This window comes from Asterias amurensis, chromosome 2, assembly GCF_032118995.1.
Source record: "Asterias amurensis chromosome 2, ASM3211899v1".
Lineage (NCBI taxonomy): Eukaryota > Metazoa > Echinodermata > Asteroidea > Forcipulatida > Asteriidae > Asterias > Asterias amurensis.
This window is the reverse complement of record NC_092649.1, coordinates 8,609,194-8,633,965: the sequence shown is the minus strand read 5'-3', so window position 1 is coordinate 8,633,965 and position 24,772 is coordinate 8,609,194. Positions and strand designations below refer to the sequence as shown.

At 36.9% G+C, this 24,772-nt stretch overlaps 1 protein-coding gene across 4 annotated transcripts in view; it reads right to left on the bottom strand.

Moving 5' to 3' along the window:
• Positions 1-24,772, bottom strand: part of LOC139950541 (membrane-associated guanylate kinase, WW and PDZ domain-containing protein 2-like) — an 82,289-nt gene that overhangs the window by 55,936 nt on the left and 1,581 nt on the right. For all 4 annotated transcript variants that reach the window (XM_071949282.1, XM_071949291.1, XM_071949307.1 and 1 more), the window contains exons 2-3: positions 23,320-23,803; positions 4,681-4,797 (exon numbers count right to left, since the gene is read on the bottom strand). In XM_071949282.1, coding sequence (XP_071805383.1) covers positions 4,681-4,797; positions 23,320-23,632 — 430 coding nt within the window. In that variant the 5' untranslated portion in view covers positions 23,633-23,803. The remainder of the gene's footprint in view (positions 1-4,680; positions 4,798-23,319; positions 23,804-24,772) is intronic.

Below are 24,772 nucleotides of genomic sequence, written 5' to 3'. Positions count from 1 at the left end.
CCTGGCAGACAAACACCAACCTTGTGTTAAGTATGGTAGAAGGCATCAGTCATACCTTAGCAATAGCCTGGAGGAAGGGCAAGGGGACCACATTGGATTCATTCTTTCCAGCCAGGATTCCTTCATTTAAAAACACTTTTAAAAAAAGGGTGGGGACCAAAATTTGGTTTCATAAAAGAATAATGCATCCATTCACAATCACATCCTCTGATTGTTTTTCACAGAAACCTGGGAAAAACACTACGTGAACATATTATGGATACAAGGTTGCAAAACTGCATCAACCCCACGATACTTCATGTCATACACATTTCATGTGAGTGATTCCTGCTAGTCACCGTAGTGCTAGTGTGGTAAAATGGCTGTGTTCCTGTAAAGAGCCTAGGACAATGCTAAGAAGCTACATGTATGCTCTGTAGCTTATTCTTTTTTAATCATAATGGCAAATCCACTAATTCAGTCAAATTATTGTACAAAATATGAGGGCAGATTAGGGGCTTTTTTTATTACAATGATTTTATCAATGTATATGTAGGCTGACAAATGCTGGGGGATATTACACCTTGTTTTAAACAAATTTGCATCTTTTCAAGATTACAACTTGCCTGCACAAATACTCTATAAAAAAAAATTACCCAGTTATATTGTTTCATTTGCTTGTTTGTTTGGTTGTTTGTTAATTTCTGCCTCAAGCTGAATCTTTCGTCTGTTCTTTGTGAGTCTGCATGGCAGACTGATGCTTGAATCATTGGAGTGTGGGTTGGAGTCCTGATCAAGACCACATTCAATGAAAACGGGAATTGTTAATTTTAAATCTAAGGTTTTTTTGGTCTGTCAAAAATTGTCAACATTGTTTACACATGTAGGTTGTACAATTCAAAGAGTAACTACTTTTCAGGAACCCCCCCCCCTTCCCCCAAGTAGTACTTAACAAATCAAAACAACTCTTTGAAATGTGCACGCACATTATTGAAATATGAACATTTCACACACCTCCTATAACCTCTTAAATAAAAACAAAAAGATAGTTTCAGCGCCCGTCTGTGGCAACTATCAGTGCTTTGTAAGTGATCCATCATTATTGTTAATAATTATCAATGAACTAACATTTTGCATAAATAGAACCCACACAATCCATCCAGATAAACTGTTTACATCTATTTTTACGTTCGTTACAAACTTATTGATTGATCAGGACAACCTTCAGCTTGAAAACAAAAGACTTGTTATTCGCATGTTTGTCTCTGCGTCATTTCGTCTCTAGGCGCAGGTGATTCCCGACAGTCAGCAGGGTATTTTAATATTTCCACCGTGCCCGAGAAAAACAAGTTTTTAATTTTGGAATCCTGAGGACTGAAATGTACTGCAGAATGTCGTGGCTTGTAATTCTTTTAGATGACCTTTTTTGGCCAGCTGTTTGTTACATAGGAAACTATTCTTCAGTTTTTTTGACATCAAATATAGATCAGCATTGTCGCCAAAGGGTATTAAGACAATTTCAGTAGGAGCTGTCTGTGAATCATTCTTTATTTTTTTCTTTAAGGTCGAGTAAAAAAACCACATGTTTCACGTCCAGGTTTTTCAAAAAAAGGAGGAAGAGGGGCTTTTTATTTTTTTATTTCAAGATGGCCGCCATTCTTTGTTAAAAATTTCAAATATCCATTGTTTTTTCTACTAATGAAACACACAAAACATAAATGAAACAATTTAGTCGAGGCATTCAGACAAGACATTCAGATTGTTTTTGCTGTGATCAAAATAACCCTATTTATAAAATATAAAAAAATTAAATATAAAATGTGCATAAAAAAATAAAATAAAAAATAAAATAAAAAAGGAGGCGGCCTGTAAAAAGTAAGCGGGCGGGGACGCTAAACGTGTTTCCTTTTTTACTTGGCCTAATATGGCCTACATGTGTTTCCTTCCACTGAAGGAGGAAAGGATCTTTGCACAAATATTTCAATTTCATTCTATCTTAAGTTGTCTGTTGCCATGCAATGTTCCTACTAATGTCTTACATTAGTCCATTCATCTTCTGTTTGATTTAGTCTCCCTCTTTTTTCTGGTTTGGTTTCTTGGTTGTCTGTAAATAAGTTTACGCAACTGACTGCAGATTTGATTGTCCAGATTATTGAAAAATTATGGGCCAAGTTCACTTTAGGTTTGTGGTCTTTATTTGAAGGTAATGAAAGGAAGACTTTATTAGCAAGTTATAAAAAAAAATTATAAAGTAAATTGCATTATCAGATTTTATGTGTACGTAAAATTTGTCTGTTTGATATTAAGAATATTTTTTCACCAAGTAAATATTCGTATTATGTCTTGCCCTTTAATTATCTTTACTTGACGCTTCAGAGTTCAACTACTTACAAAGCTACAAGAATTTGTTTAAAATAATTTTTACGAGTTCACATTGTATGAAACTGTAGCTTTGCATTAGCCATAATAATGTTCCAGCGTATTATGCCCCATAATAATTTATTTCACAAGACAGTTGTCTTGAATGAACCATCAGTACATTTTGTAGCTACTGTAGTCCTTTCTTGACATAAAGGTCAAGCAGGAAGCTAAACTTAGCTCACTATAGGGTCGATCAATTTTTAACTATCAGAGCCAATTTCTAATTTAATTTCCAGTTCCCACCCGAACAAGAGATCGGGCAGAAGCATCTTTAGACAAAAATCCCCACCCGGTTCAAATTCAATTCCAGAACACAAAAGCTTTTAAATAGCTATCTGGTTATAAAAGTCCATTCATTGTGTTTTAAAGGGCTAACATCTGCCCACTTAAAAGGTTACTCTGAGGAGTTCACCTTTGATCTTCAAGTTGGCAGGCCTGGTACTTCATGAAGGCAACTGAGGCGATTGCCTTGGTGCCCTTGAAATGCTTGCTTAGAAATTTACAATTTCCTCAGGGTGCCCCTCACATGTACAGTGTACCTAGGAGAAAACGCCTTGGTGCCCTTGCCCTTTTAAAAATGAAGCATACAGGCCTGAGTTGGGCTACGTATTTGTTGTTCTCATTTCAATTCTGATCTTTAAACAAAAATTGGTCAATTTTGAGAGCTCGTACAAGCCCAGCAATGGAATATCCCAATACAGGGGTTTGATTTCACAAATCGATAAGAATCATCTTGAAAGGTGGGGTGTCCGTATCACCATAGTGATTTGAATTGTTATGTCACACTTTTAATAAGAAAGATTTCTACAAAGCAAAGATTCATATTAAATCATTGTGAAATCTGGCATCAGGGCAACAAGGGACACAGTTTTAATGGCCTTCATTTAGGAGTTCCAGGGATGGACTGCTTATAAAAAATAAATAATAATAACAGCTTTAATACAGCGGTTTACATTGTCTATGGTTATCTCAAAGTACAAATCATTATCTACTTCCAAACAGGTTTTTGAATGTTTTGAATATGACTGATTTATGTAATTCTTATAAGGTGCTTTGGCGCCACTGCCAGAAACGCTGGGGCGAACCCACACTGGACACTATTTGTAATGTCAAAGACCAGTCTTTTCACTTGGTCTATCTCAACATATGGTCGTGAAAGTTGCGAGATAGAACTGAAGAAAAAACACCCTTGTCACATGAAGATGCTTGATTTCAAGACCTCAAAATCTAATTCTGAGGTTTTGAAATCAAATTCATGGAAAATTACTTCTTTCTCAAAAACTACGTTACTTTGGAGGGAGCCGTTTCTCTGAACGTTTTATACTATCAACAGCTCCCCATTACCCGTTACCAAGTAAGGTTTTATGCTAATAATTATTTTTTATTTGAGTAATTACCAGTAGTGTTCACTGCCTTTAAGTGATACATGTAAGTGAAAAGTTTGTACATGTACCTCTATGGTATAATTTTAAACTAAGATATTTTAGCTTTAAAAAATAATACAAATGCAAACAGTATTGAACAGTTATCAACAGACAAGCTTGAGTCTGCTACACTTACCAACACAAATAGTAGCATTTTTTAAAGTTCAAAATATGTACATTGTACTTCATGTTCACCTGCATTATGGATACCAGATAATTAAGAACACTCCACCATAATTAGTTGGTTAACAAACTAACTATGATCCCTCATTGTAATGCTGTGTGGATAAATTACTATACAGATAATAGAATTAGCTGCTGCAAATAACTTACCAGCAGAAAGGGCTGATGGTATGAATGCAAAGAAATAGTTAATGATGGCCTGAAGATTCTACCCTAGAAGAGTTTTTCTTGAAAGGTAGCCTTAGAAAAAGACTCTGCTAGGGTCGAAACATCAAGCCATTGGGACCAATACAGTATTGGTAAAAAACAGAAGTCGTGAAGATCACAGATTTACATAAAACCTATATGGTCTAATGATGATGATAGTAAAAAACATCTCTTGAAATATTTCTGTCTGAAATGTCATCTTTGATGAGAAGTAAATAATTTAATTTCACGTTTAGAGTTTATCGCTCAGTGAGCGTTTAATTCATTTTTGTTTTTGCATCGATGTCATGCAAAATGTTTGAGATGGCCGATCGATCTCAAACTTGGTTTGTCATATGAATGTATGGTGGATGACATATATGTAAAGTGCCAGCAACTGGTTTTTTTTGTGCAAAACCAATTCTGTTTTTGTTCCTTTAACCATTTTTTGCAAATAAATGTAGTATAAAATTAACGATATACTTACAGGGCACGGTCCGGACGTAGAGGTTTTCACGGATGGTTTGTTGCAGGTCGTGGTCCACTGAACCTTTCTGGAATCGCATGTTGAGATATCTCCTCAGGTCTTTATTCAACATCTGACCTGTTGGCAAACAAAAATGACAAAAAACCTTAAAGGTTTTGTTTTCTTTATGGTATGCAAAACAGCACCACTAACAATGACAGAAGTCACAAACTGAAAGTTTATTTGTGGCGGCGCGTGTGTGTGTGGGTTGTCCTACCATTTTGTGTATTCAACTGATGGCCTGTGAAGTTGTACTTGAGAATTATTTATATTCAACTGATGGCCTGTGAAGTTATACTTGAGAATTATTTATACAAAACAATTCTATACAATGACTCATTTGTCATGCATGTGTGTACAAGTATGTTCATATTTTGTCACTGTTCAACAGTTGTCACACCTCTCAGTCTCGGTTCCATTGATTTGATACACGTCACTTCCAACAGCAGAGTTCTGCAAGGTTATTTTTGATTCATGGTTTAATAACAAATGGATAAATCTACACTCAAAATCAAAAAACCGGTTTTTACCTTTCCCATTTGATCCTGGTTTAATTGGCCTAATAATCTGTTAGGGTTAATGAAGATAATTGGGACCCGAAAGGGGAAGTAAGCCTAAATTGTTTGCAGTTAATCCCTGTTGTTAAAATGCATCGGACAGTATGAATGGTTGGATGTGTCCGTTTGAGAGAAACATTGTCATAATATTGTGCCATGGAGCCATTGAAAGAGATGCACAAAGCCATCTGGAGTACATGTAAATTATGTATACAAAATGTACATGTGTGAACAGTGCACATTACGTGTACAATTAAAATTTGAAGGACAGTATTCCATGAAATTCATAGCACATATGAGTCTTTATAGATTTACGAAATAAACTTTTGAGAAGTGGTTCCCTATTAGCAGGAAGAAGAGTGTTCCAAATCATTAGCCCAACACATCAGCTACAAGGAATGCTTTTGGACCCAGAACTTAAGTATACAAGTAATAGAAATTTAAGTGAGTGATGTCACAGTGTGGATTTAAGAAAATGTGAAGTAGGCCTAATGTGAAAGTAAATTGAAAAAGTATCGCCCCTACTGCAGTTTAGGCCTGAAAGATGTATTTTTAAGTTTAGAATGAATCTGGATCGATAGCTAATGAGGTTCCCAGCAAGATTGGGTAATAATGTATCCTCAAAGGTGTGGAACATACAGTACAACAAACGAGCTGCACTACATGTATTTTGTTTATCTTTGACTCAGCTCTTCATTGACCTCAACAAGTGTTCCTTCCTCCAAGGTTAGACACATTGATGTTTTACATTTGTACATGTGTACATATGTACCTCGCACACTATTCTACAGTGAGCCAGCAGACACAAACAGCATGTCTAGTCTACAGGCTACACATGCTGTTTATGTATATCAGTTATATAACAGGACATGTGTATAAACACCAGAGTCAACAAGCCTGGAATTTCATCCTTGAAAGGGCAAGGCCATAATTCATTTTTGCAAAGGGGCACTTCCATTGGGAAAATCTTTAAGTAAATGGGAAACTTTTGAAGGGGCACCAAGGCAAAGACCAGGTGCCACTCAGGCCGCTGTGGCCTGCCCGTAATGCCGGCCTGGGGTTTATACATGGCTACAGTTCAACCACCAAGGAAGGAAAATTCTCCATGGTTCAACCATAGAACCTGCACACATGTAGAGCAACCTTCCATCTGCCCTGTCAGTATTTACCTAAAAACCACAACAAATCAATGCATTTACACACCACTTAAAAAGGTCACCTTCTCAAGGCAGATCCACCACTATTGTTGCATTAAATCTTAGTTCAAATACACCTGTCCTGTTGTTGCCACTGTACAGTAGGTTAGTACTAGAGTAAAGTGTACATACACTGAAGGTATAATACCTGATGATCCAGCCGTCGATTTCATCAAACTCCCTAAATTGGATTAATCTTAGGACTTACATGTAGGACGAGTTAAGTTCCTTTCCGAAGACGTAGGACGCATTGAACCCATTCTAAGTTAGGACGGGTTACTCGTCTAAGACTAGAGTTAACTAACTTTTAATAATTTCCAAGTCAATTAAGGCACAAGGCAAACACTTGATTTGTTATTTGTTAATGGGTTTATTTCTTTACAAGCAATAGACCATGCAAGTCTCATGCGCATTCAAACATTTATGGGACCACTTCACGCACATGGCATTAACGCAAAAAGGAAACAAACTCATGCCCTTAAGCGGGTTCCCAATGTTCGAGTACGCACAAGACTTGCACAAGACTTGCACAGTCTGTTACTTGGGGTTTGGAAGGTCAAGCAGCAAGATGGAAACCGACCATGAGTTTTGTGGGAATTAGGACTTCAGTAAAACATTTGTTCACGATCACCACATTCATTACAATATTTGAAAGATGAGCTGTTTGATCAATAATTTCTATGGAGCAGTTAATACATGTGTGCATCCGTATATAAACTCATAAATAAGCCTACAGTGCACAGAATCTACATAATGTAGCCATCTGTTATCCTGCAATTTATTACACAAATGTATCACCATACAACATACTACATGTACATGTGCCCATAAACACTGTAGAATTAGACACTACATGTACATGTACTATGGATGCAGTAAGTTTTGTTACACTACGTAATGCACTACTGCAAACATGGTGTACACATGTACCATGTACATGTAGGCCTACGTATAAAAACTAGCAACCTGTAGTGCACCACTGCATCCAATGCAAGGCATAATTTAATTTGACGAGAACATGGTAACTATACCATAATACACAATTGTACAAACATCAAGCCTAGTACACTATTTGTACAGTACGGAGGTACTATGTATAACAGCTAGGCAACTGACAAATGTAGAAAATGTTTTCAAGTTTTGATGCTCTTCTTAAAGCATTGGACACTATTGGTAAATGTCAAAGACCAGTCTTCTCACTTGGTGTATCTCAACATATGCATAAAATGACAAACCTGTGAAAATTTGAGCTCAATCTGTCATCGAACTTGCGATATAATAATGAAAGAAAAAAACACCCTTGTCACATGATGTTGTGTGCGTTTAGATGGTTGATTTCGAGACCCAAGTTCTAAATCTGTTGTCTCAAAATCAATTTCGTGGAAAATTACTTCTCTCTCGAAAACTAGGGCACTTCAGAGGAAGCCGTTTCTCACGATGTTTTATACCATCAACCTTTCCCCATTACTCATCACCAAGAAAGGTTTTATGCCAATAATTATTTTGAGTATTTTGAGTTTTCATGTCTATATGAGATCGCCTGAAATTTCGTCCTTCCGAAAGAGGGCAGGGCCAAATTCATTTTGAAAAGGGCACTTCCATTGAAATCTTTAAATAAGTCTATGGGAAAATTTTAAAGGGGCACCAAGGCCAAGACCAGGGGCAACAGAGACCACGTCCTCCATGGAACTGGAACCTGCATGCCAGCCATGTTTCCAGTTCTGTACTCACAGACATGAACATGAACATGAACATTTATGTACCACCAACTTTTCTCTTTTTGACAGCTAAAATTGCTGCATACTGTAAGGGACACACCCAGACAGACAACACTCCACGTCATCCGTTTAATGATACACTGACAAACAAGTGGTCTATAAACATAAGCCCCAATAATAGTGACGCTATACAATACTATGTAACGTATGGCCACCATTTACTAGACAACAGCCCCGAATTATGAACACCAGCATAAATGCATACATTACAATGCATCATCATTATCATCATCAATATCGTCATCCAGAGTTTCCCCGCCCACTTTGTCAATCGCTAAATGGACAGTGATTCAATCAATGAATCCATTTGGATGCAGGATGCTCTTGGCATGCTTTGCAGGATAAACTGAATGTTATGGGGGTTCTAAGAGGTTTTTTTTTAAACCTTCGAGAAAGACTCTGCTAAGGTCTAACAACAAGCCACTTACTATTTTTGCGGGGTAGATCCTTTTTGGTAGGTAAGCAGTTTGAAACAGCTCTTTCTTCACATGCACTCAAATCAGCAATCTGTTATCAGCAAAGATTATTGAGCACCAAGGCAAAATATGGAGAACTCAGACTGAACTGTTTAATATGCGATGGATGACATTTCATCCAGCAACTTTTTGGATGCAACAATAGATCAGGGCCCGATTTCATGGCTCTGCTTACCCCCAATTTATGCGCTTACGTTTTAACCATTCTCCGCTAACTGTGCATCTCTGAATTTCTGCGCTAAATTTGTAATGACCGTTGCTACAGTGCTTTCCATGCCTGTTGAATCATAAGGCCTCCTTAATGTCATATTGATGCACTGCACACTTTATACAACATCCCCACATCACTGACAACCAATACATGTATGTTCATTGTCAGTTTGTAAAATGTATTCCTTGCTCTATATATATAATGCATCAAGCAACTCAAATGCAGGTAATTGAAGTGTATATTGTAAGAGAGTTCCATATGCCCCAGTTAGCAAGAAGCCCAGCTCATCCAGCTGAAGGGAGGTTTAAAGGAACACGTTGCCTTGGATCGGACGAGTTGGTCTTTGAAAAGCGTTTGTAACCGTTTGTTATAAATTGCATATGGTAGGCCTACGAAAGATATTTTAAAAGTAGAATATAATGATCCACACAAGTATCACTCGAAATTGCGTGGTTTTCCTTTTACTTTGCGACAGACCGTGTTGGTTCGCAAAGTAAAAGGAAAAACACGCAATTTCGAGTGATACTTGTGTGGATCATTATATTCTACTTTTAAAATATCTTTCTAAACGTATCCATTTTATAACAAACGGTTACAAGCGCTTTTCAAAGACCAACTCGACCGATCCAAGGTAGTGTATTGGATTGGTAGGAATAAAAACATCGTGTTTAATTTTAGTCTAAAATCTTACTGATATGAAGCTCATTACTACTTTTTCTGTGAAACATCTCCCTCTGGAATTAAATCATATATTCAAGAAAACAGTATCTGATAACCTACAAAAATAGTTTTTTTTACAACCGTAATTTAGGAGAATACTTTTACATGCTGAAAATTGTGCATGGTGTTTCACCATTTTCTCCTGACTCACATGTAAGATTAAGCCCAAAACCTTTCAGGGTTGTTAATTGATGTAGATAGTTCATCACACAAAACATAAACACTGTCTCCGACTATTTTGTCAGCTCTACCAATCCTGTATAACTACTAGTACTTTAATAATACTGTCTGATCTACTCTGTCCGCACTCATCCATGCATAATATGAAAATTAATTGATGCAACTCCAATTCCTGGTGGTCTAATATTCATAATGATGATTTCCTTATTGTTCATAAACCACCAGCCCATGACCCGTTATCAGCCAGCCTGTTATATTTACTACATCTGTTACTGCTATACTATTTTTTTTCAAAAACTACACTGTTAGTCTTGAGAACCATGAATACTGTTTTTGACAATTATTTTTTTTTTTTTAAAGTGTTCTTGAACACAAGAACAAGAAGACCTTCTCTGTAGAACAAAGAGTCATTCTAACAGGTTTTTTTTTTCCATTGTACGTACTACATCTCTTTAGAACTCCTTGCTTGGGGCATGTTTCCCTCCATCCTACAACCTAGACTGCTTTAAGATGGATCAGTTCCTACAAGTAACTTCAGCTCCCCTAAGTTAAATTCATCTTGAATGTTTTCTGCGTGTAGCCCCTTCCCAAGAGATGCTTTTATGCCTTGTTTGGCATGCAAACTTGCTTTAAAAAATACATTTTATAAAAAGGGAGTTCTAATGTACACATATCAGTGGCATTCAGTCTCCTCAGAAAAGTAATTTTCAACACGGAAAAATTACCTTGAATATATTTCAAGGCCACTTTGTGTACAATCAGCGCGAATTCATAATTATGAAAACAAGAAAACGACAACGCCTTTCTTAATGAGGGCCTGTCTGTGTATTCAACCATCTCACTCTCATCTAATTCAGAAACAGCTGATGATGCTAGGGTGGTGAGAGACATTCTACAAGGAGCACCTGGGATGCGATCTCTGGAGGATAATCATTGCCTCCTCGTCCTCCTCCTCCGCTAGTAGAGCTGAGTCATCCATCCATGAGATGGGTGTGTCCTCTAATAATGAGGATCAGATGGCACTCCACCTTAAAGGCAGTGGACACTAGATTACCCTCCACAGTTGGTGTATCTCAACATGCATAAAATAAGTTAATAACAAACCTGTGAAAATTTGAGCTCAATCGGTCATCGAAGTTGCGAGATATTAATGAAAGAAAAAAACACCCTTGTCACACGAAGTTGTGTGCGTTTATATGGTTGATTTCGAGACCTCAAGTTCTAAATCCGAGGTCTCGAAATCAGATTCGTGGAAAATCACTTCTTTCTCGAAAACTATGGCATTTCAGAGGGAGCCGTTTCTCACAATGTTTGTTACCATCAACCTCTCCCCATTACTCGTCACCAAGAAAGGTTTTATGCTAATAATTATTTTGAGTAATTACCAATAGTGTCCACTGCCTTTAATGACCATACAAGTTCAACTGCCTATTATTATGAGGATTTCATACTCACAGAGCACGATCAAACCATCAATTCACAATATATTGTGTTCTCCCTTAAAGACACTGGACACTATTGGTTATTGTCAAAGTCCAGTCTTCCCATATGGTGTACCTCAAGCATAAAATAACAAACCTGTGAAAATTTGAACTCAATTGGTCATCAAAGTTGCGAGATATAAATGAAATAAAATCACCCTTGTCACATGAAGTTGTGTTCATTCAGATGCTTAATTTTGAGACCTCAAATTCTAATTGAGGTCTTGAAATCCAATTCATGGTAAATTACTTTTCTCGAAAACTACGTTACTTTAGAGGGAGCCATTTCTCACAATGTTTTATACTATCAACAGCTCCCCATTTCTCGTTTTATGCTAAACAATTATTTTGAGTAATTACCAATAGTGTCCACTGCCTTTAACAATGGTTCGCTGGCAAAACGCCAGTAGCACACCCAGGGACCAATTAGAATTCTGTTCAACTGGTCCTGCTACATGTACCTAAATGTAGTTTATCGCTGAAGTCCTATAGATGCTAGAATACATCCCTTCATATTTTGTAAAAATTACTGTGTCCCATGATAATACGGGGAACACTGGGAACATGTGAAAAGACAAGCTACATGTTCTACTAGACAGACAGCAAATACCTGTTTAAATTCCTTATTTTCCACCAAAACTATTGGGCCATTTGACAAGAATCATTTAAGAAACAGAACCCCGCAATTGAATTTAGGATCCTATCCTAACACAGAAAGAAACAACAGTTTTATTTGCGCCATCAACAACATGTAGTTTTGCAAATCAACATGCGACTATCATATCAGCTTGATTTGTTAGCTTCCTGCACAAGGTGCACACGGCCATAAATACAGCAGGCCGATGATTTCATTCTCGTCAATTTTCCATTTAAAGGGCACTTCCATCTAGAAAGTTCATGGAACTTTCTTGATGAGGGCCCTTGCCCTTGCCAATACCTGAATTTAGAATCAACAACTCTGCTGAAAAAAAAACACTGGAACACTTCTTCATGAGTACTCAACTTAAAGGAACACATTGCCTTGGATCGGACGAGTTGGTCTATAAAAAGCGTATGTAACCCTTTTTTATAAAATGCGTATGATTGGAAAGATGTTTTAAAAGTGGAATACAATGATCCACACAAGTTTGCCTTGAAATTGCGTGGTTTTCCTTTTACTGTGCGAACTAACACGGTCAGCCATTTATGGGAGTCAAAAACTTGACTCCCATAAATGGCTGACCGTGTCAGTCGACGAGGTAAAAGGAAAACCGTGCAATTTCGAGGCATGTTTGTGTGGATCATTGTATTCTACTTTTACAACATCTTTCTACCCATATGCATTTTATAAAAAACGGTTACAAACGCTTTTCAAAGACCAACTCGACCGATCCAAGGCAACGTGTTCCTTTAACTTTCCAATGCCTTGATATTTGATATCAATGTTGCTAGTCTGCGGTACTAGCACTATTTATGCAAAACAACCCCATCAAATTACACCCAACAAACTGAGTTATGTACTCATACTTTTTAATCAGCATTTACCATTTTATTGAACAGGAACTGACAACTGAAAGAATAAAAATAGTGTGGTTACCAAACTTAGGAATAATTTGTTTTGAGTTTTGACTGTTTTTTTTTTGCTCCTCTGGGTAGGGCTTAAATTTACACTGGACCACACGCAGCAGGTCCCAGGCCAGTTTTTAGCACCGGGTCACTAAAGTTTACGACCAGGCAGGTCCAGCAGTCCGGTGTAGTTTTTTTATTGCAGTGTAATTCCATTTAAATTTCACTTGCATTTTTATTCTATTAATTTATGGTTATTTTACACTGAATTATTCTTCATTGTTTTTATTGTTTATTGTGTTACTTTTTTTTTTAAGTTTGATTAATTAAGTTAAATAAATATGTATAGCGATTTTTCATTCACTTAAAACTGCATTTCATTGTATTGTATTTTTTCATTGCAATGTAATTTAATTTTAGTTTAAATTTTTTTCTTTCTTCATATTTCAATTGCATTTTGATTGGTTTCATGCTAAACTGTACTTCATTGTTATTTATATTGTTTATTGTAATGCATTTTTCCCCTTTTTCAAGGCCTAGGTCTATTTTCTTTACAGATTTTTTTGTATTTTTGTATTTTTTGTTTTTTCATGCAAAACTGTAAACGTACGTTTTATGTACTTTACTGCAGTACATTTTTACTGTATTTTAATGTAGCTCAATTCATTAGAGTTAAATGGTTTATTTTTAATTAATTAATTAAATTATTTATAAATGTATTCATTTGAACAAACAACTGGTTATGACCACTACATGTACCATTAATACATTGGAAAGATAAAATACTGACAAAACACATTTAAAAGTTTGGTTAATAAAGCTTCCGGGAGGGGGGGGGGGGGGGGGGGGCGGGCGGGGGGGTTAGTAGCATGCACAGTTTACTAACCCGGTGTGCTAGCATGTAAGGCCTGCTCTTTACACAGATCGAATTTAGGGTGGGGGGGAGCTCAATTTTTTGACAGAACCAGATTTTTGTGTTCAAGCCAAGAACCCAATAGACCAGACAAAATGTAATCGTTGTGTATGCAGTCTTTGTGTACGCACTCAGAATTACGGATTTATTTTAAACACATGTCATGACACGGCGAAATGCGCGGAAACAAGGGTGGATTTTCCCGTTATTTTCTTACGACTCCGATGACCGATTGAGCCTAAATTTTCACAGATTTGTTATTTTATATAAGTTGTGATACATGAAGTGTGGGACTTGGACAATACTGTTTACCGAAAGTGTATAATGGCTTTAAAGGGAATCAATGTGTGGTGAAGAGGTTTTCAACTAAGTGGTTTAATCCCAATGAGGCCTGGTTCTTGATAATTTTACCGAGATGAAGTCGAGGTATATTATCAAGAACCAGGCCTCGGCGGGTTTAAACCACTAGTTGAAAACCGATTCAACACACTTTGATTTCCATTTATAAATACTTTTTCGGTCAAAAACATCAACACTTTTTGCTCTCGACCAATAGGAATGAAGAAACTGTCTTATAAGAACAGGTGCAAGCTCGCGTGTCATGCCCATGTTTTAAACACTCTTTACTGGTCATAAACAAAGGTTTATACACACCCACGTGATGCGCTCTCCACCAATAGGAATAGCGAAACTGTCTGAGGTATTTATGAATGTGAGTTTAAAATCACTGGCCTCGGGCTTGCAGTCCAAAAGATGTTAATTTTGAGTCCTGCTTTATTTACTTGCAACTCAGCTGATGCCATGAATCGTATTTGATATAAAATAAAATAAATGAAATAGTGATGGCCATGCTACGTGTCCTCCCATACATGTACATGTACATGTCTTGTGGTAAAAATAAAAGCGACAATAGTAAGGTGTGATGGTGAACATAAAGGAAGTCAATGTCTACACTTGCACCACACCCTGTGTCATGACCCTCGTTTTGTCATCTCTCTTCATGCTAGGTGTTAACAATAACAAATCCAGTTGTGAATCCAAGGTTATATCTAATAGGATAGATCCCTTTGCAGGACTGATCAAGACAATGTGAGAACAGTTAGGGCAGGAAATATCCCTCGGTGAATATTAAGACCCTGCTTTCTGCACATAATACTACAAGGATAAAACTTGTACCTGTAACTAAAATACAAAACTGATCATTTTGCAAATTACCAATTCAGGGCTGTATGCTTCTTTTTTGAAAGGGCAAGGGCACCAAGGCATTTTCTCTTTGGCAAAGGGCACCCTATGAGGATATTGTAAATTTCTACTGTAACATTTCAAGGGCACCAAGGCAATGACAAGGGGCAACGAAGGCAATCGCCTCCGTTGCCTCCGTGAAGTATCAGGCCTGCCAATTCATTGTTAAACATATAATTTAGTATGTTACGTACACATGTACACAACATTGCTTTTGGCAGAGTTTATGTCCTTTATTTTTATAATATTTTTTTAATTACACATGTATAAGAAGCGTCAACAAATATCAGGCTTATCTTTAATTACGGCAATCAAAATAAAGCAACCTGTGATTTGTGGGGTCTTTAAATAAATTATAAATATTTGTATGACTTTGACTACATGTATGTGTATGTTTCAGACGGAAATATTTCTGTGGAGGATTGGTAGAGGATTAGTTTTCAGATTGAGACATTTTATTTTCCCTGGGTTAATTACAAAACTCTTTCTTTTTTGTCCTCCATTTTTTTTTTTTTTTTTTTTTTGGGGGGGGGGGCTTTCAATTCAAAAATACGATTTGACTTCCTGCCTGATCCTGATTAATTATCAAACCCAATTTGTTGGTAACACTGCTTCATCAGATTATCACACACACAAAAACTGTATCAATGTCTTTAAGTAAATTCAGTTGTTTTGATAAAGCTCTGCCCAAACATCTCACAGTATGACAAATATGCAGTAGTTTATTTCCACAGGGTCCCAAGTGAATTACCAGTGAGAATTAATGATTCATTTGGATATTTCTTATTGTTTCTAATACTTTTTGAATGACACTAACGAGGCCCTGTGGGACAGCCTGAACCTTGGTATAAATGAAACTGTAATGCTAGTATCCTCATACTGGAAAAACTCAACTTTCAAGTAAATTACACAAATATTTTCTTTTCCTCACATTTACACTAACAAAGTTTTAAAATGTATTAACACCCTTTTTGAAAAGCACAACTCGGTTGTGATTTTGTAGCAGATGCCAACCAGGGTTTTCTCCATGCACAAGCTACGGAGTAACGGGGCGATGTGCTTTTAAAAGAATGCCCCAGACTGCACAGTACAATTAAGCTTGGCCAATATCACGATATTATCGAATATCGCGATATTAATTTGGACACGATTTCGATATCGGATGGATTTGGTTTTAATCGAAATATCGATATATCACGATATATCGCGATATATCGCGATAATCGCGATATATCGATATATCAATTAGACATCGCGATGTATTTGCTATCTGAAACATCTTGCACCCCATAGGTTTGGAGTAAAACCAGAAGAATGGGTCATTAGAACACCTCTCTTATGCTAGGATTGTCTCTTCTACAACTTTCACTTGGATTTTTCAGACTGATGATGTCAAATTTCGATTATATCGAATATCTCGATATATTGTCGGCGATATATCGTGAATAAAATAAATTGATATCGCCCAAGCTTAAGTACAATGGGCTTTTTTAAAACAAAAGATAAACAACAAGTATAGTAAATGCATTTCGAGGACCATGTTTCAATTCAGCATTCTGTGACCAAACTTAACAAATTTGGGTCTGGAATTCCCCCCCCCCCCACCCACCCCCAGTTTTAAAAAATCCTAGGAAGAACCCCGACAGTACAGCAGTGTTGACGTGGTTAGTACAATATGTCCCTTTGATTACATGTACTATCTATTTTTGCTAAGTATCATTCTTTTTGGTTAAGTGCTGGTTGATTATTTTGTTGTTTTGATTGTTTGTAATACTTGCTCATTACCTATTGCGTGTTTTAACTGTTTAACCTTTCAGCTCTTTTTAAAGACATTTTTATACTGTGCATGTTCTAGTACAATTCAACCATATCGGTTGTCATACATCCTTTGTAATGTTTTTATGAAATAAACCAATAAATATAACTTTGATGTACAAATGCTAAGTATCATTCTTTTTGGTTAAGTGCTGGTTGATTATTTTGTTGTTTTGATTGTTTGTAATACTTGCTCATTACCTATTGCGTGTTTTAACTGTTTAACCTTTCAGCTCTTTTTAAAGACATTTTTATACTGTGCATGTTCTAGTACAATTCAACCATATCGGTTGTCATACATCCTTTGTAATGTTTTTATGAAATAAACCAATAAATATAACTTTGATGTACAAATGTATTATGTATGCATATTATAAATGGCAGTTTCATTTTGTATTCACTACCGCTTAAAGCAGCTGATTGGTCATAAACAGATTTTGTGGTTAATAATAATGTTGTAGTCTACTCCAAAATATTTAAAGGAACACGTTGCCTTGGATCGGACGAGTTGGTCAAAACAAAAGCGTTTGTAACCGTTTTTTATATAATGCATATGGTTGGAAAGATGTTTTAAAAGTAGAATACAATGATCCACACAAGTTTGCTTCGAAATTGCGTGGTTTTCCTTCTACTGTGCGAACTAACACGGTCGGCCATTTATGGGAGTCAAAATTTTGACCCCCATAAATGGCCGACGTGCTAGTCGACGAGGTAAAAGGAAAACCACGCAATTTCGAGTCATGTTTGTGTGGATCTTTGTATTCTACTTTTACAACATCTTTCTACCCATATGCATTTTATAAAAAACGGTTACAAACGCTTTTCAAAGACCAACTCGACCGATCCAAGGCAACGTGTTCCTTTAATAAAAAATAAATTGTTCACAGAAGTTCTGAAATATAGGTTTCCTCCCATCCAAATTATTTCAAATTGTATCTCCCAAGGAATTACATCACAACAGCAACAACAAACAAATACAAGATGAAGAAAAACAAAAATCACACATATTATTTTTTTATAACAAAAAAAATAATAATTTACTGCATGTGGACACAGAGACAACATCTAATAGAATCACCATCAGAAGTAACGTAAAAGCAAACAGAAACGGTTTCCTTCTGCTACAAATACCTCACTGGAGTTTGACGATTGACAAACAATGTTCGAAGGGATTCGGCTGTTAGCGACAGAAAAATGTGTGTCAACAAATGGGGAGAGCAGTGTACAGACCCCTCGCATTATTTTAACAAGTCATGGCGGATATTGCTAAAAGCATTTCTATCCATAGTCTTCATACAGTACATATTATGCCACTCATATTGAGAGTACACAAGACGCTGAACTTATTCAAAGTTGTGGGTGGGGCAGGCAGGCCAGACAAGGGCACCAAGGCATTTTCTCTTTGGTAGAGGCACCCTATGAGGGCAGAAAGGCATTGACCAGTGGACATGAATTTCAAGCACTGGGTAGGGAGGTTTTGTCTGTATATACAATGTACATTGTACATTAGACCTATTGTGCCCTTTTCAGTTTCCATGGCTGTTGATGATGATGTACAATACTTGCACAGTGTTTGCACAGATTATTTTAAAGCCCCAGTTCACTGATAGAATAACACAGTAATAAAGTTGCCTTCAATATTTTCTTAACCTAAATTAAAAAGCAATTTTCCTATAAAAAGAAAGAAAGATGCATACTGGGTGACTTTGTGTAGCTGTTATTGAACCTTGAACACGGCTGATAAAACCTGACCATTCAAGTGTAGACTAAACAATTCTAACCAGTATTGGAATACAATCCTGTCATTATAATAGTCTTCATGTGACTGTATTGTCCTGTCATTATAATAGTCTTCATGTGACTGTATTGTAAAAAAAAAAAAAAAAAATGAAAACATGATGGGTTTTTCTCTAACTTTATTGTATGGTTAAATGATCCTCATTTTCATTTCCCAAAGAGCACTTCAATTGGAAAAATATAGAATGGGAAACTTTTTAAAAGGGCACCAAGGCCAAAACATGGGGCAACAAAGGCCATGGCATCCGCTCCATGGCCTCTGTAACTCCAGGCCTGAATGGCGCAAAGGGTCAAATTGATTGATTTTTTTTTTGTGAATTGCTGAAGATATTTTACACACAGCCCAAAGTACAAGAAGATAACAAAACACAGCAGCCAATCAGAATGTTTTTCGCTTATCAAAATGACCAACAACAAACATAAACAAGGCAGGCTGTTTTATTATTGAAACCACAGAACTCTGAGTCATTCTGTACAATTCTAAATACTACTTTATAAATAGAAACCCCAGTTCAATGGACTGCGGAGTGTGGCGATCATTTCTCCCTCCATGGTGCCATCAAGTTACTGTTGTACATAACATTGCGTAATTACCCGCTATTCAAGGACCTTTTAATACTGAACGGTAGTTATCGATCCGTGCTTTTGACTTCCATAATGATATTCATAGATTAATGTAGCATGGCAACTGTAAAAGTGTAATGATATGCAATCGAGTATTTGACTTTTTACATGTATGCAGACTTACTAGGGCACATTCTTTAAAGGGCAAGTTGTCCACAAGCCAATTCCAAATTTGCTGCCACAGCTATACTGCTACGACTTTTTATCCGTACCACCATGCAATGAGGTAACATTTAAGGATACAGCCTTAGTGAGTTAGGGGCATCTCTATCTGTCTATGACAAGGGAAATCAAACGCTGTATTGATCAAACTTTTCAAGGGAAATAAGGCATTGACTAGGAAAATTTACATCAAGGCATTGACCTTGGACATAAGGCATGTTAGGAACATCAAGGCAATAATAGAAAAATGAGGGGATGAGGCACTGACTTTGACCGTTAGGGGCATCTAAGCTTCATAATGTCCTACAGTTGTACTGTACCTCATAGACTGAAATTTTACACGCATTACAAATATCCGAGACATGAATGACTTTGTTTCCCAGGAGGAAAAGCTTGGCGCCTTCCGCCTACAATTCTCCTAGGACCATTCTCTACAATGTACAAGTCCAGACAAGCACATTTCGTTGTTCAACCATCCTGTGTATCAACCCATCGATACTTAGGACTTTCACAAAATGGACTTGGGGTGGATTTCACAAACAGTAAAGACTACTCTTGTCTCGAGTTAGAGCGAGTTACTTGTCCTAACTTAGGACTAGCCTTACATGTAAGTTTTTAATTTCTCTTAGTACTACTACTAGTCCAAAGTTAGGACTAGTCCGAACTCTTTGTGAAACAGACCCAGTGGCCTTATAAGCAGAAAATGATGCTTACAATATTTTTTTACTTAGCAACAATTAAGCAGGATACCAGTCACAGATGCTACACATGAAATGGTATTTTAGCTGGTAGCGAATAATTCTGTATTATAAGCATAATTTTGCTGTGCTTGGCTATTTCTGGTATTACATTGGGCCCTGAATACACAACAGGTCAAAGAACGTCCTCCGTTCAAAACCGATGGGTACTTCACTAAAATTAAGAAAATCCAAACAATGGGAAAACAAAGAGAAGTCATGTATCTGGCCGACAAATGTGTGTTATGGTACATGATGTACACCTTCAAAGCCATTGCATTAGTGAATTTTAGAGTAGACACAAAAACATGCTCCTACATAAAAATTATCGCATTTATTAGTCATAATTTTATTTCTTAGGCAAGCATCTATTTTAAAGCAAAAAATATAAAAAATGCAAGAGTCTCAACACTGATGAAATGGTAAAAATATTAAGAGAGCACTCAACTACATTATTCTCAGACTTGATGCTTCATTTTTAATAGCAATGGTAAAAGCACACACATATGAGAGGAAATTATAAATTTAAAAAAACATTTTAAGGGGCACCAAGGCCATTAAGCTGTTGCCTCTGTGAAGGATATATTACAAGTAGTTGAACACACCGAAACACATTTTTGGTGCTTTTTTGCACATCCTTTGACACTCTGGCTGTTGTTGTTGCTTCCATGTTTGTTTGTTTATGTTTGGGCTTCTTTTCTTTTCATTATGACATATCATACAAACTTTCTGTGCATCCTTTGACATTTCAAAATGAAACTGAATTGTAAAGCACTGATTATAATCCTCGTCTTGTTTGCAATTAGCCTCTGAGTGAGAGGATCTGTTTGCATTATATTCTGTCTGGTACATGTACATGTGTACACAATCTTCATTTATCAGCAGTAATCAGCATTGCAGTTACTGCTTAAAATGCAATCTGCTGATTATTATTTGGTAAAGGGATGTATTGTAGGCATACTTTTAGATATAATACATCATGTAGTCTACTCTCAGATGGCAATTCATTCAAAAAGATTCAAATAAATTCTGGGCCAGTAAACATTTTTAGCTACAATCTTGTGGATTTTTCTCACCAGTTCGAACCCTGTCATACATGTGTACAGATACATGTACATGACCAGTGAATCATCTTTACAGTTATTTTGAACAGAAGATAGACACCACTTGTTTAAATCTGTGTTACTTACATGTAAGTTCAAGAGAGTATGATAAATACATCAACATCAGTTTCAACTCAGAGATTGTGTTTTAAAGTTTGCACGTAGTGATAAAAGTTTGCTTTCACAAGTTCCACCAGCCACTAGGGTAGTATCATCATTGCTGTTTCCTGCCGAGGAGGAAATCATTGGGTTGCTAAATATCCTGAATGGTTCCTGTTTGACTATATGATTAAGCGATTTGACAACCACTGGGGTACTCTGGAGGGTTGTTGCTCCCACATGTGCTTGTCAGAAGAAATTTATATTGCAATGTACAAATGCCAACAAGTGTGTTGTTAATACCAGGTGTATGGAGTTGTTTTGAAAGCCTACACATGGAAAGTTAAATTCAGCAGTGGTCTGGCCCAATTTCATGGAGCACTTTTAACATATTTTAAAAGCAGAAAATATTGCTACAAACTCAGTAACTGTTGTACATAGTGAATTGTAAATGTACATTGTACAGCCAGCACTCTGTATTTGGTGTACATACCACAAAACCAAGTGTGTTGGCAAAACAAAATTTTGTGAAACTAAACAACAACTGGAGTAAAGGATTTAACTGTGATTCAGTCAGCGATTTGCATCATGGACAAACAACAACATTCATTATTTTTATCTTGAACTTTGATGACATACGTGTGATTATAATACCTTGACCAAGAAATGAAAAGCTGTGTGCCTTTTGTTGATTTGTACAAACTGCACCTGCATGGTGACATTGCACTTGAAAGCTAAACATCAGCAATCTATTTATGCATGGCATTAGGCCATGGCATTATTGTTCAGCTGTGAAGTTGAGTGTATTACAATGTACATGAACAGTACAAATTGTGACTGTCATACTACAAAGAAATCTGTGTTCATTGAGCCATTAGTACTACAGTCCACAATACTAACTACCAAACTTGTGCACTGAAACACAAAGTTCCAACTAAGATTCTACATACTTACATGTAGTTCTAGCAAAGTGAAGTGACTAAACACATGTTACCATACAGTGTACATACTGATAATTAAATTCATTTGTTTGGTTTTGCTAATTGAACCCAAAGTATATATTTTTTGAATTTCTTTCTGAAAGAGTAAAACAAAATCTTTTAAAGTACAGTTTAAATTTGAATTTTATTGATTGAAGTTCAAGCTTCGTGAATTAATTGAATTCATTTTCTCCTATGAGTATAAAAAATGTTTTGGCTTTGTGAGTGTACTTTGTACAGTGTGAGTGTGTAAAGTGTAATGTGCACTAGATGTTTTCTGGTTGAACTTGATCTCTAAATTTCAAGCCAGGTCAGTTTAGGAAGCATTTCCAGTTTAAGAGCGCAAACATGAGACTTTGTTCACCTGTCAAAAATTTATGATAAATTGATCCCCAATTGGCCACCTCTCTCTCTCTCCAAACCAAAATATCCACCTGGGGTTGTCCTGTGTGCAAAGGAATGATAGCCCCACAAAAGATTGTTGACTTAACCAGTCAGTTAGGCTTTCATAAGAATAGTTCGTGTAAACATGGAGGGAGTATGTAGGTTTGGTTTTGTTGGGTGATGAAGCTTACTCGAGGGGAATCAAACTTTCGGTGTTAGGCACAATATTATATTTACAATTTTAAATACTGACCATTTGAGAGTGATAAAGCATGGGGTGTTTTTGGGGGGATCCAAAGTATACTGTACCATAAAATAACGCAGCATTCGGTATATTTTACTGGGAACCTTGTCCGATGGGGCTACAAGAAAAATGTAATTCTTTTTTTTGAAACATGAACACCTTGCAGGCCCCCTACAATCAGGGTTATAACAACGGCTAGCACTGAACTTGTCGTTCTATTCTAATAAGGAACTCATGTTGGTTAACCATGAGTTCCTAAATAAGTTCACTGTACATCGTACAAAAAAACTAAGTCAAATTTTCCCCAGAACAATGCATTATTGCTCATCAGGAAAAGCTATTCACCTTCAACCTACCTGGTTTGACTGTCTTCACATGGAGCGGGCCTTTGCCGATGTGCACCTGAAGAGCTTCAATATCCCAGAGTGTAAACCCTGGCAGCTTGTGCCCATTCAACTCAACCACAATATCATCAGTGTGCAGCTTGCCGGAGCGCAGCAGGATTCTGTCGCTGCGGATATCCGCGACGAAAGGGAACAGCCCATTCTCTGCCCCGCCCCTGATGGTGAAGTTCGAGCTGCCATCCTCAGTTGGGGACACCACGGTCTCATGGACATATTGGCTCCAATGTTTGGGTGGTTTGGTACCCTTTTTGTTATCCTTCGTCATTGCGAGTGACCCGAGTGTTACCTAATTATGATGACTCTACTGGTTGTTCTCTATCCCCCATTTGATGAGCATCACTACTGTCAGTATTCCGTTACCTTTCTTGTCTGTGCACGTATCACGTTTCAATCCATCAACTGTGATTTACTGCAATGCTTCTGCGTATAGATGAGCCTAAAACAAAAGGATTCAGGAGACTACATTGTTAATGTTGGCTATCAGATAGAAAAGATGCACTTAGCCTAATGGATCAACCCCATTTACATCAATCATAGTAATATGATTTCTTCTTTCACTAATAAATTGAAGGTTACAAATATTCTTACATATATTTTGAAAGAGTGGTTTTCATATTTGTCCACCACTGTGAAAAGACACCAACATTTAAAATATTTGTTTAGCTCCCTGAGGTGTTTGTCACTGTCGAACTAGTTCTTGAGGCAAAGTCAAGGGCAAGGGAACTTATTAGTCAAATTTAAAGTTCCAATACTGGTGGAGAGCTATTGACTGTCATGCTTTCCACCCGAAACAAACCATGTTATGTCAAGGGCAAGGGAACTTATTAGTCAAATTTAAAGTTCCAATACTGGTGGAGAGCTATTGACTGTCATCAGGGGTCGAAATTGCCACTAGCCCGCTAGCCCGGGACTACCAGATTTACAGCCGGGCTACTGATTTTTCCAGTTTGATAGCCCGACGGGCTAGTGGAAAAACAATGCAAAAATCATCATGACAAACAACAAAGAACTGTGCTATGGTGTATTGTAAAGTTTGAGCCATGACGCGAGACATAACGTGTCTTTCGGGCTACCAAAATCTCATCGGGGCTACTAAAAATTATTGGTTACTAGCCCTGCTGACTACCATGGAAATACACTTAATTTCGACCCCTGGTCATGCTTTCCACCCGAAACAAACCATGTTATGTTTGTTTTGAAACTCTATCTCATACTTCTCTAGTTCAGCATAATTGAGGTCAGGAAAATGCTGATTGACATTTACCTGTGCTGCTACTTTTAGCTTAAATGTAGGGTAAGGAATTGGTCCCTTACTTAAAAATGTAGCTCCGCGCACCTTGCAGGAACAAAATTACTGAGCACTTTGAGATGCCCATCGGGTGTGATTAAAGGGCTAATTAAAGAA